Source organism: Prunus mume, linkage group LG4 (genome assembly GCF_029339155.1).
Source record: "Prunus mume cultivar Tortuosa linkage group LG4, ASM2933915v1, whole genome shotgun sequence".
Taxonomy (NCBI): domain Eukaryota; kingdom Viridiplantae; phylum Streptophyta; class Magnoliopsida; order Rosales; family Rosaceae; genus Prunus; species Prunus mume.
The window spans coordinates 18816856-18834284 of record NC_142701.1 but is presented as its reverse complement, the minus strand read 5'-3'; the positions used below and the strand labels follow the sequence as shown (position 1 = coordinate 18834284).

General features: G+C 37.4%; 3 protein-coding genes across 3 annotated transcripts; all 3 read left to right on the top strand.

Annotated features, from left to right (window-relative positions):
- Positions 1-149: 149 nt before the first annotated feature.
- Positions 150-4339, top strand: LOC103330203 (HIPL1 protein). Its single transcript, XM_016793691.2, has 7 exons — positions 150-1162; positions 1359-1516; positions 1666-2454; positions 2540-2756; positions 2860-3038; positions 3484-3722; positions 3809-4339. The coding sequence occupies exons 1-7, from the start codon at positions 1060-1062 to the stop codon at positions 4215-4217; spliced, it is 2094 nt and encodes a 697-aa protein (XP_016649177.2). The 5' UTR covers positions 150-1059; the 3' UTR covers positions 4218-4339.
- Positions 4340-5823: 1484 nt separating this feature from the next.
- Positions 5824-8159, top strand: LOC103329958 (Tetratricopeptide repeat (TPR)-like superfamily protein). Its single transcript, XM_008232489.2, has one exon. The coding sequence runs from the start codon at positions 5924-5926 to the stop codon at positions 7955-7957; it is 2034 nt and encodes a 677-aa protein (XP_008230711.1). The 5' UTR covers positions 5824-5923; the 3' UTR covers positions 7958-8159.
- Positions 8160-10856: 2697 nt separating this feature from the next.
- LOC103329957 (beta-glucuronosyltransferase GlcAT14B) lies at positions 10857-14258 on the top strand. Its single transcript, XM_008232488.3, has 4 exons — positions 10857-11720; positions 11863-11938; positions 12055-12170; positions 13323-14258. The coding sequence occupies exons 1-4, from the start codon at positions 11141-11143 to the stop codon at positions 13835-13837; spliced, it is 1287 nt and encodes a 428-aa protein (XP_008230710.2). The 5' UTR covers positions 10857-11140; the 3' UTR covers positions 13838-14258.
- Positions 14259-17429: the final 3171 nt, after the last annotated feature.

Here is a 17429-nt window from a genome sequence, read left to right as displayed (position 1 = left end):
TGTGGCCATATTATAGCCGTGCGGCTATACTATGTAAATATTCGAATATATTTAAAACGTCACGGCTATACTCTTTAAATATTAAAATATATCTAGAAATTATAGCCGCCTGGCCATACGATTTAAATATAAAAATATTTTTATGTTTCCTCCTACGGTGGCTGAGCCCGTGTAGGCACAAGGGTAGCACCTTTTGTATGAGCTCCAAGCTGTGACTCACCAATTTAACAAAGCCATTCATGCTTCAATTCCCCCTTCTACACAGATTGAGTCGCATTTCCAAACAAAATGTCAAGACACCCGAGAGAAAAGTGAAGCAAGGATTTCTCAAGAACAAGCCAAGGAATGACTGATATCAAGTATCAACTCTCTCCCCTTCCCAACTTGTCTGGGGAGTACGGAAATTGCTGGGTTTTCTTCATTTTCTTATTAACGTAATCAAATGGAATCAGATAGAAAAAGATTTTGTTTTTCGGCTTCTTTGTATTGTCTTCGCTGGTTCTTTAATTTGACAAAACAGAACCCCACTTGTGGTTTGGTTTGTTTTTTTTTTCCTTAACTTTTAAGGCATATATCATTTGGTCGTTGAGTTCAAATTGTCAACTTGCCGCGTTCTATTCTTGTACGCCCGATATTGTCGAGTAAAGTCAACCATGATGAACCAGCCAGAAGTTGCTGCATTTCTATTGTTTATTATATAAAGTTTGTATTTTTATTGATTTCCCTGGTCTTTCATATCCATGGATTTTCAAAAAAGGAAAACGTCAACTGTTTCTGGGGATAAAGACAACAACCCAGGGTTGATTTGCACCAAAGCTATTATGGAATAATTGTACTTATTATTTGAAGTGGGGTAAGGAATACCTTCTTTGTTTAACATATATTTGGAACTATGAAAATTTAGAGAGAGAAAACCAACTGGGTAGTTGATTCTGTGGAGAATGTTGCATTTTGTTGTTTATTTGTTTTGTTCATATTTGGGCCATTGGTTGATGGTACAGTAACTGGATCATTCAATTCTCTATTGGAAAGATAGAGAGGTGGGTTTTGTTTTGAAAGATGAGTGGAATTTTTAGTACTATTGCTGTCTTCGTGTTCTGTAACCTGCTGCTGCTGCTGCTCACTGATTTTTCTTCTTCGCATCCCTTGTGTACTAATATGAGTAAGTGTTTCTTTATTAACATCTTTTATCTGGTTTTCCTTTTCTTTTGTTAATGGCTTAATGCTTTGTTTGGTTGTGCCAAAAAAGACAGAATTTTGCATTCCTATAACGCACTAATCCGTTTCATTAGTTTGGTTCAAAGTTTCATTTCTTTGTAAGTCACTAATTAGTTTCTTTGTCTGCTTTGTTGAAATAGGGTCACCCTTCACCCCAAAGGCCCCACTTACTTTCTGTCAATACAATGGTAGTGTTTGCTGTAATTCTACTGAGGATATGCAATTACAGAATCTATTTAAAACAATGGATGTTTCTGATGTTGGTTGTGCTTCTCTTGTGAAATCGATACTTTGCTCGGTAAGAGAATCGTATAACTTCGTTAAAGATATAATTTTCATTTAGTATTATCAGCATCTTTTTACTTGTTATTACTAGCTACTGCTGTTAAGTGTTATGGAACCATTGGGCACCAGTTCATGTGTATTTGAATCCCACATGCTTTGCAGAGATGTGATCAGTTTTCTGCAGAGCTATATAGGATTGAATCAGTACGTCGTAAAGTTCCCATTCTCTGCAACTCAACCGTTTCACCAAACTCAAGACAGTACGAACATGGTGGAGTTGACTTTTGTTCCAAGGTCTGGGATGAATGCCAAAATGTGTCTCTATTAAATTCTCCATTTTCAATGCAAGTTAGAGGTGGAACACCATCTAATTCTACTTCCAAGCTGAGTGATATATGGCAGTCAAAAAATGATTTCTGTAACACATTTGGTGGATCCTCAGAAAGTGAGTTGTTCTGTTTTGACGGCGGACCTGTGTTGCTAAACAATTCTGAAATTCCAACTCCCCCAAGTGGTATGTGCCTTGAAAAAATTGGAAATGGATCTTATCTTAACATGGTAGCTCATCCTGATGGATCAAATCGTGTCTTCTTATCTGACCAACCGGGTAAAGTATGGATGGCAACTGTTCCTGAGGAGGGATCAGGAGAAATGTTGGTGATTGATAAATCAAATCCATTTCTTGATTTAACTGATGAAGTGTATGCTGATACTGAGTTTGGAATGATGGGATTAGCATTTCATCCTAACTATGTGCAAAATGGCCGTTTCTTTGCTTCATTCAACTGTGACAAGGTTAAGTGGCCAGAATGTTCGGGTAGATGTTCATGTAACTCAGATGTGGGATGTGATCCTTCAAAGCTGGGTTCTGATAATGGTGCCCAGCCATGCCAGTATCACAGTATCATAGCAGAGTTCACTGCAAATGGTACCACGTCGCAACCTTCCTCGGTAAATTTCTGCATAATTTTAAGTAGTTTTTTCTTGTAATTGTCAGCAATGATCGTAATTGATACTGTTTTGGTCTGTATTTCAGGTTACTAGTGTAAAACCACTGGAAGTCAGAAGAATTTTCACTATAGGCCTTCCATATACTTCCCATCATGCAGGTCAAATTTTGTTTGGACCTAAAGATGGGTTTCTGTACTTCATGATGGGAGATGGTGGGAGCATAGGCGACCCATACAATTTTTCACAAAACAAGAAATCCTTGCTTGGAAAGATTATGAGGCTTGACATAGATAACTTGCCAAGTGAGTAATGACTTAAACTTACAAGGCTTCAGGACACCATATTCTCTCTGTGTGTGTGTGTGTTTTTTTTTTCTTTCTCATGTATGCAAATACTTGTTTGCAGGTGCAATGACAATTACCGACCTTGGCCTGTGGGGAAATTACTCTGTTCCTGGAGATAATCCATTTTCTGAAGATAAGGAATTGCAGCCTGAAATTTGGGCTTTGGGATTTAGAAATCCTTGGCGATGTAGTTTTGATCTCGAAAGGCCTTCCTACTTCCTTTGTGCAGATGTTGGTCAGGTTAGGGACAGCAACTGAGACTAATTTTCCGATGTTTTATATGTTCTTTTGAGTAGGTGCTAATCCATTTTGGACTATTTTGAGAAAACCATATATGCATTAAAGCATGTCATTATATACCTCAGATGAAGGATGTCTTACAAAATTGCAGCCAAAAATACAATAGCTTGGTCAGATTTGAGAAGAGTTCTGGTCATATGGTTGCATTCTGTTCTCTATCCATGCAGGGGGCGCTGCAAACCATATGATTCTCACATTTTGTCCCTCAACCAAGCATTAAGCTTTCATTAGTTCATTTACCTTCACTATGTAGAGAGCTCTTTTTTCTTCAATACGTGCATGTTTTTCTGCACATTCTTTTTCTTCTTCTTGCAAACTTCTCAACATTTATCCTTTGTCGTTTTTTTTCTTAGTATCATCAGTGCTTAAAATAATGGTTTTATAGGATCAATATGAAGAGGTTGATATAATCACCAAGGGTGGAAACTATGGATGGCGTATCTATGAGGGTCCTTCTCCATACAATCCCCAATCTCCAGGAGGAAATACATCTGCCACCTCCATTAACCCAATTTTCCCTGTAATGGGATACAACCACTCTGATGTGAACAAGGCTGAAGGATCTGCTTCCATCACAGGCGGTTACTTTTACCGATCCACAACAGATCCATGCATGCATGGAAAGTAAGCCAACCATTTCCGATTTCGATAACCAAAAAGACTTCATAGAATTATCTTTAACTTAAACAGTCTGCAAATTATGTTTGCAGATATCTTTATGCAGATTTGTTTGCTGGCGGTATATGGACAGGCATAGAAACTCCTGAAGACAGCGGAAACTTCACGAGCACTAAAATTCCGGTGAGTTGTGCTCTGGACTCTCCTATCCAGTGCAGTGCTGAGGCAGGAAGTTCTCTCCCTGCACTGGGGTTCATATTCTCCTTTGGACAGGATAACAGAAAGGACATCTTTATCCTGGCCAATTCCGGTTTGTATAGAGTTGTTAGGCCTAGTCGCTGCAACTACACTTGCTCCAAAGAGATCGTTACATCCTCTTCCCTTCCAAAATCTGTTCCTTCTCCCACTCCTTCCGCTTCATGCACAAGAAGGCAGTTGAACAATCCATTTGTACTGGAGCTGCTCATCTTCTTCTCTACATTTTTTGGCTTTTTCTTGTAATCTTTCCTTGGTTTTCATTTTCACTTGCCTGCTTGGATATATTGATATTTATTTTTTGTAAGGCTTATTATCACAAAACGTCCCTAAGGTTTACGGAACTATCAAATTGCATCCTTAATGTTTTTTTGTGTCAGTTATGGTCCTCAAGATTAGTAAGTGCAATCACAAATGGTCCCTCCGTTAAGTTCTCAAAAACTCTGTTAGTTTGCTGACGTGGTATACATATATATCACAAAACATCCATGAGGTTTACACACTTATCACAACTGGTCCCTACAAATTTTTTTTATTTTTTAATTTAAAATTCATAAAGTTTTGGTTTTCTTTTTAAAATTATTTATAAATGAAAAAACTATTTATAGAAGGATTTTAATCTTAAGGACCATTTATGAATCCTAAACCTTTTGTTTTTTTCATTTTTAAATTTTATGAATTTTAAATTATTTTTTAAAAACTTCATTAGTTTGTTGATGTGGCATATATATGGAGCTCACAAATACAATAATATAATGTCACATGTATTTAAAATTTAATATATATTTTAAAATAATTATAATTCATAACATTTTTAAAAGAAGACAAAAATGTTATGAATTTTAAATTTAAAAATTTTAAAAATTTCGTAAGGACCATTTGTGATAGATGTGTGAACCTCAAGGATGTTTTGTGATATACATATATGTCACGTCAGCAAACTAACGGAGTTTTTTGACGGAACCGAACAACAAGAACCATTTGTGATCATGCATACTAACCTTGAGGACCACGAATGACCAAAAAAAATATTAAGGATGCAATCTGATAGTTTCGTAAACTTTAGAGACGTTTTGTAATAATAAGTCTTTTTGTAATTATGTTCGCATTTTTGCCAAAAATACTTGTAATATCGAAAATTTTGTACCAATAATAATAAGGGAGTTTCACTAAAACACCCAAAATATGGGCTAAAATTATAAAAAAACCCAACACCCAAAACACTTTATAAACACACTCAAAACCCATTATTACACACACTCAAAACTCATTTATAAACACATCCAAAAATATACAATTGTTGATTTTGGGAGTGTTTTTATGTTTAAATAATGCTTGAGTTTTTTTATAAATACATGTCCAAAATTGAGTTTATTTATAAATTTGTATAATAATAATAATAATAATAATTTGGAAGCTAGGAATTATCCTTGTGGCTTTTCCACTTTATATCATTGTTATCCAATATCACAGGAAGCCCATAACCAAAATAATGATTGATTGATGTCCGAACGGACTATTGTAGGTCCTTTTTTTTTTCCCTAATACAAGTGATATTAAAGAAAAGGGTTTTGAACACAAGATCTCCCGTGTAAGAGTAATTATCTTTAACTACTTAACTTGAGTTACAAACTCCTTGCAAGATTTTGATTTTGAATGAAGTTCGGCAAATACTTTTCACATAAGATGTGAAAATTTGCAAATTTGAAGAATATATAAAGTCGATTCTACCCTACTAAATCGTTCAATTTTGCAAATTTCTAGTCTTAAGTCGTGTTTGCCGTGAGGGAAAATTCAACTATTATTACGTTCCTTGTTGTCACTGTCGCCTCGGTCTGTAATTAGCAGAAGAAAGAAAGAAGCCAAACACAGCCTCTTTTTTTTGGTTCCAGGAAAAAAAAAATCCACAGATAAACGGTCTTCGTTTACATGTAATCAAATCTTGTTCAACCATGCAAGTCGGCACATCTTCTTCCTTCTCTCTTCCATTACTGCCCCACAACAAAACCCATAATTACACCTCCATACCCTTCACCTTCAAGGGGCGCGAAGCAAAACCCAGTGCCCGGTTCCCGCCCATTGCATTCTCAGCTTCTTCAACAACCAAACATGTCTGGAGGAGAACGCCGCAACTCAAAACGACGCCGTCCTCTTCACCCTCCCACCAACTTACCCAGAAACGCCACCCCAGAAATCAGCAAGGACCCTCCCATTTGGACCACAGCATTGACATGGACGAGCTCTTGTCATCAATCGGTCAGACCCAAAACGAGCAAGAGCTGTATTCTCTAATGTCAACCTACAAAGGGAGGCAGCTCTCAATAAGGTTCATGGTTTCGCTGCTCTCGCGCGAGCCTGATTGGCAACGCTCGCTCGCTATTCTCGATTGGATCAACGAGGAAGCTCTGTACACCCCTTCTGTGTTCGCTTACAATGTTGTGATACGCAATGTGCTTCGCGCCAAGCAGTGGGAGATTGCACACGGCCTGTTTGAGGAAATGCGCCAAAGAGCGCTTGCACCCGATAGGTACACTTATTCAACTCTTATTACGTCTTTTGGGAAGGCAGGTATGTTTGATTCTGCGCTTTCTTGGCTCCAAAAGATGGAACAGGACCACGTCTCAGGCGATCTTGTTTTGTATAGCAACTTGATTGAGCTATCGCGTAAGTTGTGTGATTATTCTAAGGCGATATCGATTTTTTCGAGGTTGAAGAGGCTGGGTATTATGCCGGACCTTGTGGCTTACAACTCGATGATTAATGTGTTTGGGAAGGCTAAGTTGTTCAGAGAGGCTCGACTTCTGCTCAAAGAGATGAGGGCAGTGGGTGTTTTGCCGGATACTGTTAGTTATTCGACGCTTCTAAGTATGTATATTGAGAACCAAAAGTTTGTTGAGGCATTGTCTGTGTTCTCTGAGATGAATGAGGTTAAATGTCCCCTTGATCTCACCACCTGCAATATTATGATTGATGTTTACGGGCAGCTCGATATGGCTAAGGAAGCTGATAGGTTGTTTTGGAGCATGAGGAAGATGGGACTTGAACCCAATGTTGTTAGTTACAATACTCTTTTGAGGGTTTATGGCGATGCTGAGCTTTTTGGGGAAGCCATCCATCTTTTTCGATTGATGCAGAGAATGGATATTGAGCAGAACGTTGTCACGTACAATACGATGATTAAGATTTACGGGAAGTCCCTTGAGCATGAAAAAGCTACAAATCTTGTGCAAGAAATGCAGAACAGAGGGATTCAGCCAAATGCAATGACATACTCAACGATTATATCTATATGGGGTAAGGCTGGGAAACTGGATAGGGCAGCAATGCTGTTTCAAAAGCTGAGGAGCTCCGGGGTTGAGATTGATCAGGTTCTTTATCAGACAATGATTGTGGCGTATGAGAGAGTAGGTTTGGTTGCTCATGCTAAGCGTTTACTTCATGAGCTCAAGCGCCCAGACAATATCCCTAGGGAGACTGCAATCACCATTCTTGCAGGAGCTGGTCGCATAGAAGAGGCTACATGGGTTTTCCGCCAGGCTTTTGATGCTGGGGAGGTGAAGGATATATCTGTCTTTGGTTGCATGATTGATCTTTTCTCAAGAAACCGCAAGTACGCAAATTGCGTTGAGGTGTTTGAGAAGATGAGAGTGGCAGGATACTTTCCTGCTTCGAATGTGATTGATCTAGTTCTCAATGCTTTTGGAAAGTTACGGGAATTCGAGAAGGCAGATGCTTTATATAGAGAGATGCAGGAAGAAGGGTGTGTTTTCTCTGATGAAGTTCACTTCCAGATGCTTAGTCTCTATGGTGCAAGAAAGGATTTTAAGATGGTAGAGACACTGTTTAAGAGGCTGATGTGTGATCCTAACATCAATAAGAAGGAGTTGCATCTTGTTGTTGCCAGCATCTATGAAAGATCAAACAGACTTAATGATGCATCCCGGATCATGAACAAGATGAATGAAAGAGGAATTTTGAAATCATGAACCTCTTTCGAAGTCCACAGCCTGTGTTTTATAACTTTTCCCCTATAACTGTAAATGCGTAGTTCTGCTCGTTATTCTGTAGATATTGTACTTAGTGACCAGTGCATTCGCTGCAACAAAGTTAAATTACCAGTATGATAGTATCCACATTTTGGACTCGGATGTATGTTCTATCTATATATACATGCAGAAATTAATGTAACCCTGTTTCCTCCAATTTCTATGTGAAGGATCTGAGAACTCTGATAGCTGTTAGGCCAGTCCTTTTCTTTTCTTAAATTGTAGATTTGCTAAAGTGCTCTAATTTAATCAGGGAAGCAACTAAAGATGGGGCTCTACACTATTTTTAACCCCTTTTGATTGGAGCCTGGCCCCTATACAATCAATTTAGACTTTTGGTGCTGCTGATACATAAGAGGAAATCAGATGGGAAGTGGTCAGGTAATCCTTAGCTTCACTTGCTAAGTTGCTATTTCATTTGAGATCTGTCTTACCCAAAAATTAATGGATTTTTTTGTTGTTAGTATATTCCTGTATAGATAATATCTTGTTTGAGTTGAACTAATCAAGGATGATTGTTGCGAGCAAGCTGAGAAGACTTTGGAGAATCCTTTTCAGAATCACTTCTGTGGAAAAGCTAAAGAATTGCGGATTGGTTTTTGTTGCTCAATTAAAGGCATGTTTCTATCTAAGCAAGTTAAAGTCTCCTGGTTACAGGTTGTGTTTTCAGTCTCGTCACATGTTGTGCTGATAATTTCAGGTTGTTAAATCATGATCCTACTGAGGAAAAAAAAAAAAAACCTATGATTTCAATTATTTCCTTCTACTGATTTTCTGCCCTTGCTTTCCCTTTTTGCCGGTAGACATAGGTAAAGCTTTTGAACTTATTCTTCTATAGCATGTGAACTTACAAGAGTTACAAGAGATATACCTTGCTCCATATTTAAGGTTTTGCAGCATATATACATGTTCAAACGTGCATTATACCAAAACGCATTGACAAACATCCTTTATCTTTTCGTATCATTTGCTGACAATACATCCTAATAAAACTTATATTTATTTTCTTTCTTTATTGTGCAAGACCAAGAATCTTATCTGTATTAGAATTTCATGTCTGCAACATGCTATTTCATTGCTGAATATTAAAGCCTGAATCTCTAGGAGGCCCAACCTCAAGTTGGTGCATGGTCATCATCTTATCTGCCTTATCCCTCTTGTGTCCATGTCACTCCCACCCTAGATGATATAATTAATGAACCAACAAGTCTTAGATTTTAAGAGTTATGCCTGCCCCTTCATGGTGGACGATGGCCTACTTTCCAACAAATGCTGCAGCTAGTTCACCCTAAACTCTCTATTTTCTTATACAAGCTATACTCTAAATTATTCAAAATTAATCTAATCTACATAAGGAAGATTCAAACTTGGATATAAAGGATGCCCTGGCCAACTGAGCTAACTCGCGTATTTTTTTTAAGTCATTTGGTATTGTTGAGAAAATTGGATGAGATTAATTTCTAGGTATGGTTGGTAGCTGAGGCTGGAGAGGGGTCCCACCCATCCCAAGTTTGGGTCCACATGAAATGTGAATACTAAATACTAATCATGTGGGTTACTCAAGACGTGCCATTGCAAATTCGCAATCAGCATGCTAAACGCTCCTCCAAGCTTTTCATGATTATAATTTGCTGAAAGGGTCTTTTTCACTTTTCTTTGTGGTTACTCAGTCTACGTCCACATATTGTCAAAGAGGAGGAAAGGAGGAAAGGAGGAAAGGAGGAGGACGACGACGAAGAAGAAAGTTGTTTGCTTCGACCTAAAAAAGAAAATTTGACTATCTTGCACATGAACTTGCTTTGTTAGTTCTTTTGACATTAAAATAAATAGTGTCCAAACTCACTTCTTACTCTTTTTAGAACTTTTCTCCTGCAGACCATTGCGAAAGTTAGGTCACTAATTATTTTTATGACATGAATTTTTATGTAATTCAGATTGGGAACTCTTCGCATATGTGCCATGTTATGTTATGTATTTTTATTTTTTATATACTTCAAAATTGTTTATTCATTGACGTGGGCATTATGATTCCAAGTTTCGAACTCATAGTTGACATAAAAAAAAGGGATCCACAATGACGTGATGCAATAAACTTAGTTCCGAGAGCATATTTGTTACTTAAAAACACAACTTGGATGCAAGCGAAAAGATTACCTAACTGGACGAATGTTTAAATTTGACGTTATTGTCTTGGTTGACCCTAAACTTGTTGCAAAAGACCCCAATTGTTTGTTATAAAAGGGTCAACCTTCAAAAATTATTCTCAGGATCTACCTTGATTTTTGCGTTTTCCATTATTGAATCCAAATTATGTAGTAATAAGAAATTAATTTAAAAAAATAAAAACTCCACAATTAATCCCAACAAGAAAAAACGAAACATGGAATCTCATTTTGTTTCAAGTTTGTTTTCTCTTTTCAGCTTAAACTGAAGTCCGAAAATGAGAAAACGACATTTGACAACTAATCTTATATCGTCAACCTGAATACAAATCATTCGCATAATTTTTCATATAAAACAGAAAGCAAGTCTTAAAAATGTTAACAAACAAGGTCTAAATCTTGTACGGTAGCTTTGATTTCTTTCCTAAATTGCCGGTAGATGTGAAAGATCTTGAAGAAAACGCATATATAGATAAATCCTCTATTTTGTAATAATTGGCTTAGGCGACTTAGCCCTATTGTCACAGCGAGTTGGCGAAATTAGGCGTTTTGCAAGTTTTGTAGACTTTGGTTTCGTTTGTCCCTTAGTAAGACCCTTCTTCTGTACGTGCAAAGCCACTAAACAAAGCCCCTCTAAACTCGCCTTTATAACCCTCACTTAGCCCCTAACCCAACTCAGTTACTCAAAATCTCAAACCGCAGATTAAATCAGTAACAGCAACACGATACAATTCACTAGTCACTAATCACTCATTTAATCAACTCCCTCCTGCCCACCAAAAATCATCATTTTCCCTCACTTTCCTTCCCAACAAGCAAAACACATGTTAACAAGCTCCATCTTCAACTTCAACCTCCTCTCTCTCTGAAAACAGCTCAATTAAGCTTTTTGGAAGTTGGGGGGGTCACAGAGAGAGAGAGAGAGAGAGATTTGGAATTTTGGGTTTTCAGGAGCTGAAACATGAAGAAGCTAAAGAGCTATTACACGCATCTGAGGCACCACCAGTCCATGGAGCTCAAATGGATCTTCCCTTTGGCCATAGGCTCCATCGTCTCTCTCTTCCTTCTCTTCCTCACCACGCTCACTTCACCTGACGGCACGCCTCTGCTTCCCTTCTACCGCTCCTTTTCCATCTCCAGCTCCGTTTTCATCGAATCCAAGCTCCACCCACTGCCCGTTTCTTATCTCCCGCCTCCTCCGCGCTTCGCTTACTTCATCTCCGGCTCCAACGGCGATGGCAAAATGCTCAAGCGGACCCTTCAAGCCCTTTACCACCCTCACAACCGCTATGTGGTTCACTTGGACCTCGAGGCACCGCCCGAGGAGCGTCTGGATCTGCAGAATTACGTTTCTACCCACCCCCTTTTTGTAAAGTTCGGCAATGTGAAGATGATCACCAAGGCCAATCTCGTCACTTACAGGGGTCCGACTATGGTGGCCAACACGCTTCACGCTGCCGCTATTTTGTTGAAGGAAGGCGGCGATTGGGATTGGTTTATCAATCTCAGTGCTTCTGATTACCCACTTGTTACTCAGGATGGTGAGTCTACTGGGCTTTGGTTTTGGGATTTTGGTCTATCTTTGGTTGATTTTGTTTCTAATTTGACTAATTGGTTGATTATCAAAAAAGGAAAAAAAATTGACTAATTGGTTACTGAGTTTTGATAATTGTGGTTAATTAGATCTGCTGCACACGTTCTCATACTTACCGCGCGATCTTAATTTCATCGATCATACTAGCAACATTGGGTGGAAAGAGTATGCACAACTCCCCCTTTTCTTTGTTGTCTATATTTATACAGTTTCTGTTTTTTCCCCCTTTTTTTTCAATAAGTAAAGCTGTCTCGTCGATTTGTAATGCTGCATGTTTATAGGTACCAAAGAGCAAAACCGATAATTGTAGATCCGGGGTTGTATATGACAAAAAAAGCTGATGTTTTTTGGGTTACACAGCGAAGGAGTGTGCCAACAGCTTTCAAACTCTTTACAGGTACAAATTTTTAGCATGCCCCTGGACCATGAAACATGATTAAAACCGAAGTTGCTATTTTGATTGGATAAGAAATGAAATAGGAGTACTAACTTAGAGCACATCAGAGCAAAGATAGAATCTTATATGTCACATAGAAACCCAAATATAACAAAAATATGTAAAATTTATACATGTATAGTTAGGAATGGAAATCATTGTCCTTTTCTGTTTGGATTTTCAGTTTTTTGAACTTGTTTAGTAGTCTATAGATTTGAAAATTGGTATAGAATAGAAGTATGAGCCCAGAACATCTTCTGAGTTATGAAAAAATGTCTCTTCAATTTCATTTATCCCGAAGTGGATAGAACATCACATTGATGAGCCCAGAACAGTTACATTTTAGGAAAGACTTTCTGTAACAACTCTGTGTTGATCTGCTGTCTTTTGCAGCTCTAGAAACCTAATTCTGTTTCTGGGGAATGGAACGAAACAACTTGTGTGTGTGTGTGTGTGTGTGTGTGTGTTTTGTACTCTCTTGTTCTGCTTAGTTGAAAATTATAACAGGTGTATGTGCATTTGGACCGTAGTTCTCTCTATTAGGCATAAAAGAATAGCTTAGCATGCATTTTTCCTCACTATGTGGGATCGTGTACCATGATCAATTTATTGGCAGTGATGCATGAAAGCATTTAGCTACATAATCTGATTCTATGTTGCTTGCTTTAAAATTAGAGTCTCTTACCTATATTATGCTTGTTGTTTCACTTACTATTTTAATATCTTTATACAACGTTAGGGATTTTCTTATATTCTACATATAAAAAAACATATGAATATCTTGAGGAGTGGTCCCTGATTTTTTGTTTGGGGGGGGGGAGGACTCACCGCTCTCTGGGACCATTATATTCTAAAGGTCCTCTAGGGAGCTAATTTTTTTACTCTGCAGATTTTTTAAGAAGTTCACCGTCCACTCTGTTATAGTTCCTTTTAGACCTTTGTTGAATATTTGAAAATGTGGTGTTGTAATGAAATTTGCCAATTTTGCTGTCAATTTTCCACCTGTTGCTCCTTTCCAACTTCTCCCTTGAAAAATATTCGTAGGTTTACATTCAGAACCATGCCCTGTTGCCATAAGTTTTATTTTAACCAAATTTCTTCTTTCTCACATAGGTTCTGCGTGGATGGCACTTTCTAAGCCTTTTGTTGATTACTGCATATGGGGATGGGACAACCTACCTCGAACTGTTCTCATGTATTATGCAAACTTTTTATCATCTCCCGAAGGATACTTCCACACCGTCATTTGTAATGCTCAAGAGTTCCGCAACACGACTGTGAATACTGATCTGCATTTCATAACATGGGACAACCCTCCGAAGCAACACCCTCACCACCTCAACCTTGGAGACATGCAAAGGATGATTGACAGCAAGGCTCCCTTTGCAAGAAAGTTTCACCAAGATGATCCAGTGCTTGACAAAATCGATTCTGAGTTGTTGTTTAAGGGTCCAGGTATGCTTATTCCTGGTGGTTGGTGCATAGGAAGAAGGGACAATGGGTCTGATCCATGCTCAGTTGTTGGTAACACTACAGTCCTCAGGCCTAGCCCTGGAGCAAAACGGCTAGAAGTTTTGATCAGCTCTCTATTGTCCAACGAGAATTTCCGATCAAAACAGTGCAAATGACAAGAACTCAAAACTGCTTGTGGACTGCTTCCCGGTGCCAAGTTCAGTTGTTTTACACTTGACGGTAGAATACAGCATGATCAGACAAAAGAGTATTTCTTATAGTTGAAAGAGAAGGAAATAATGCACATACCTCTGAATTATGGAGAGGCAAGGATATGATGAATTTGGTGGAGTTGTATCAATTACTTGGCTAGATTCTTCCTTCTATGATGACTGCCACTTAGATGATTTGTAGGTTAGCACTTTTCCACATTTACTTTTGTTTTTTGAAATTTTTGGATACTGTATTTGTCATCCCCAGCCATTTCGTATGCTGCAGTGAAATGTGTTTTGAAACCGATGATGGGGTGTAAGAGCTACTGGAAAGATGTATATTTGAAATAGGAAATCCCAAGAAAATTTGTCTGATTCTGTGCAACTTTTGGATCCAACTTGTCTGATTCTGCCACATTGATATTTCATACTTGTTTTGGTCTTCTCTTGTAATGTTTTTAGGTTTGTTTCTTTCTTCCTCGATTGCCATGATATCGATTCACTTGCATCTGTGGATATAATTCAATTTTGTTCAGCCTATGCCAGGAGGCCCATGACCCTACGGCTATGGGAGAGCTTCTACAATGAGGAGTTAAAGTGAGGAGGTTATTTGAGGAGACCGATCCAACCGTCAAAACATTTAAAATATTTAAGTCCCATGATTTCTTTACATTTATTGATGGTGAGATTTGACCTCCTCAAATAACCTCCTCACTTTAAGCTAGGGGTGGGCACGGCACGCTATGGTATGGTATTGAGCCCGTCCGCTATCGATACCGGAAATTTAAATCGGTATGGTACGGTATAGGATTATAGTTTGCCAAAACTGATACCGTCTGTATCCATGCCAAATCGGTATCGATACGGTATCGGTATCATTTCAGTACCAAAATGATACAACTAAAAAAAGAACCAATTCAATATTCAACACCAAAATAAGTGATGCTTAAGTTACAAATTCAAATATTCAACATATTCAATATCCAAATCCTAATCAACATATTCAATATCCAAATCAACCAAATCAATATTTATCTATCAACAAATTTATCAAACTCAAATGGTTAAAACTCATGCCTTATGGCTTACAAACCAAAATAATTAAAATTATGCCTTATGGCTTACAAAAATACAAACACAATCCAAATATAAATGATAAAAACAATATAAATGACAAAAATATAAAGTTATAATATTCGGTACGGTACGGTATTGACCGGTACCAAAATCTTGATACCACTATCATACCATATTCTATTGGTATGGTACGGTACGGTACCGAATATCTCCTTATACCAAATGAAACGGTATGAAATCGGTATGGTACGGTGTGGTTAGGGTACGGTTTCGGTATTTCGATTTAAGATGCCCACTCCTACTTTAAGCCCTTATTATAGCCTTTCTGCGCCTATGGAGGCCCCCAGAGCCAGACAGGCCATGGCTTTCCCTGGCATGGTACATATTCTTCAAGTCGTTTGATCCCTCCAAGTGATGTATATAGTTGTATGTATAAATGAATTTATAAGGTATATATTAACATCAAATGAGTTTTACATGAAAAAGTAAACAAAAAGTAAATTGAAAATATCTAGATGTATGCTAGTTTGAGATAAAATAAAATAAAATAAAAATAAAAATTGTTGGATTCATCGAACCACCTCAGCTCTCCAGCTTTCAAACTCAGTGGCAGCCTTTTGAGAAATTGTCGACTCTGAAAGGGAAATAAAATTAGACAAAACAACATAGCTTTATTTCCTTTTCTTCTTAAAATTTGGTTGTTGGGACACTAGTGCATGTTAAAAGTTTGGAAGGGGACATGACATCACCCATTTGGTTTGGCTGCAACGAGCAAACTATTAATCACAAGTTCATTGTATAAATCCCAATTCTGATCTAAAACTATTGCTAGCTAGGCTAAGTACAACTTACCTAGCTGTACCCTTGGATGGATATATGGTCGATTTGCAACACGTGAGTGACTTACAGCCATTGACACAAACTGTAAAGTCTACACTTGTATCAACGATTGAGAGCACCGACGCTTGAATACGTAATATGTGACTTGGATTGGAGACATTATTGTGGTGGGATCTACACAAAAACAATGATTAGGAATCACTGACCCCTTTAACTGTGCCTGCTTATCAAAACAAATAAAGCATACAAAACGCAAGCTAGCCGATACCTACCTAATAATTTATAGGGAGATTCACTATTATACTCAATATAGGAGCTCAAATTAGAAAGAAAAAAAAAACCTATATAAAATGGACTTTAGAAACACACCCAAAGCTCATTTATAATATAACAAAAAAGCTTTTAACTTCTTTTAAATTACAAAACTGTCATTGATTTCTTAAAACAAACTCAATCTCAAAACCTCATTAAAAAACCCAAAACACTCAATAGAGTATCAAAGTAATTTAATAATCAAAATTAAATTTAATGGAGCAAGCTATCATTTTTTGGATATTTTTTTTGTTTGTTTATAGAAATTAAATGATATATGATTTATTTATAATTTTAATGCTAAGAATGGGTATATGACTAAATATCTCTAATTTATATGCCATTGGAATTTCATATGGATGGGTTTGAAAACAGAAGAGAGACAACCAGTTATTGACAAAATATTTCTGAAACAGAGCCTTATTACACGCAAAGCAGCAAATGCATTTATATGGAAGGAGGCATCGTACAAGTTTTGTCGAGCCAAACAATCATATTTATTCATCCCAAAATATTATAGCTATATACAAATTATTGATTTAATGGTGTTTCTTCTACTGACAGTAATTTTTTTTAAGGATATTTTTTTATTTAGATGTGTGATAATAACTCACACATACTATACGAATGCTAGAATTTAAATTCAAAACTTTGTATGATAAAATAATTATTTCAAATCACTACACTAGTAAATCTTTCACTACTAAGCGTAATATTTATAGGCCTAACTTGAGATAAAATGTGACCCTTTAAAATGTTTAGATAAATTTTCATCGATATAACACCATTGCCTCTCTCCCCCTCTCCCCACAATGACCCTTTTAATTTCTTTTCTTTATTGGCTAGCTTTGATTTTTGTGGTTTTAGGTATTTTTGGCAGGCTCTCTCCTCCTCTCCATGTGTCTGCTACTTGCTAGGCAGGCTCACTCTTATTTTTGTTTGCAAACATTAATTCTCCCCATGTGCCTTATATTATTTAAGACAAAAATCTCACAAGCTTTCATATGTAATGATTGGTGGGGCAATTCAAACACATTGAATTGAAGCAATAGGGGCCCACCCTCATACAATTTTCTAATTCCATCATTTTGCTTCTGTAGAGCACCTAATTATAAACAACAACCATGTTTATCTTCTCCATCAGACCCTCCATCTCCATGTTCGATCAATCAAGGACAAGCCTTTTTGGAGTAAGAATGACATAAAGAAAACAGCAAATGGCAATGGGGATGGTGCTGGGGAAAACAGCCACCTAGAAAGAGAACTCTAGAACCTAGAAATAAAAACCCCAAAAAGCCTATCATGAATCACTGTACCTTAGATGCCA

Coding starts and splice junctions, on each gene's coding strand:
- LOC103330203 (XM_016793691.2), top strand. CDS start 1,060: ATGAGTGGAATTTTTAGTACTATTGCTGTCTTCGTGTTCTGTAACCTG. Junction 2,757..2,859: donor TGACATAGATAACTTGCCAA/GTGAGTAATGAC, acceptor ACTTGTTTGCAG/GTGCAATGACAATTACCGAC. Junction 3,039..3,483: donor TTTGTGCAGATGTTGGTCAG/GTTAGGGACAGC, acceptor ATGGTTTTATAG/GATCAATATGAAGAGGTTGA.
- LOC103329958 (XM_008232489.2), top strand. CDS start 5,924: ATGCAAGTCGGCACATCTTCTTCCTTCTCTCTTCCATTACTGCCCCAC.
- LOC103329957 (XM_008232488.3), top strand. CDS start 11,141: ATGAAGAAGCTAAAGAGCTATTACACGCATCTGAGGCACCACCAGTCC. Junction 11,939..12,054: donor AGCAACATTGGGTGGAAAGA/GTATGCACAACT, acceptor GCATGTTTATAG/GTACCAAAGAGCAAAACCGA. Junction 12,171..13,322: donor AGCTTTCAAACTCTTTACAG/GTACAAATTTTT, acceptor TTTCTCACATAG/GTTCTGCGTGGATGGCACTT.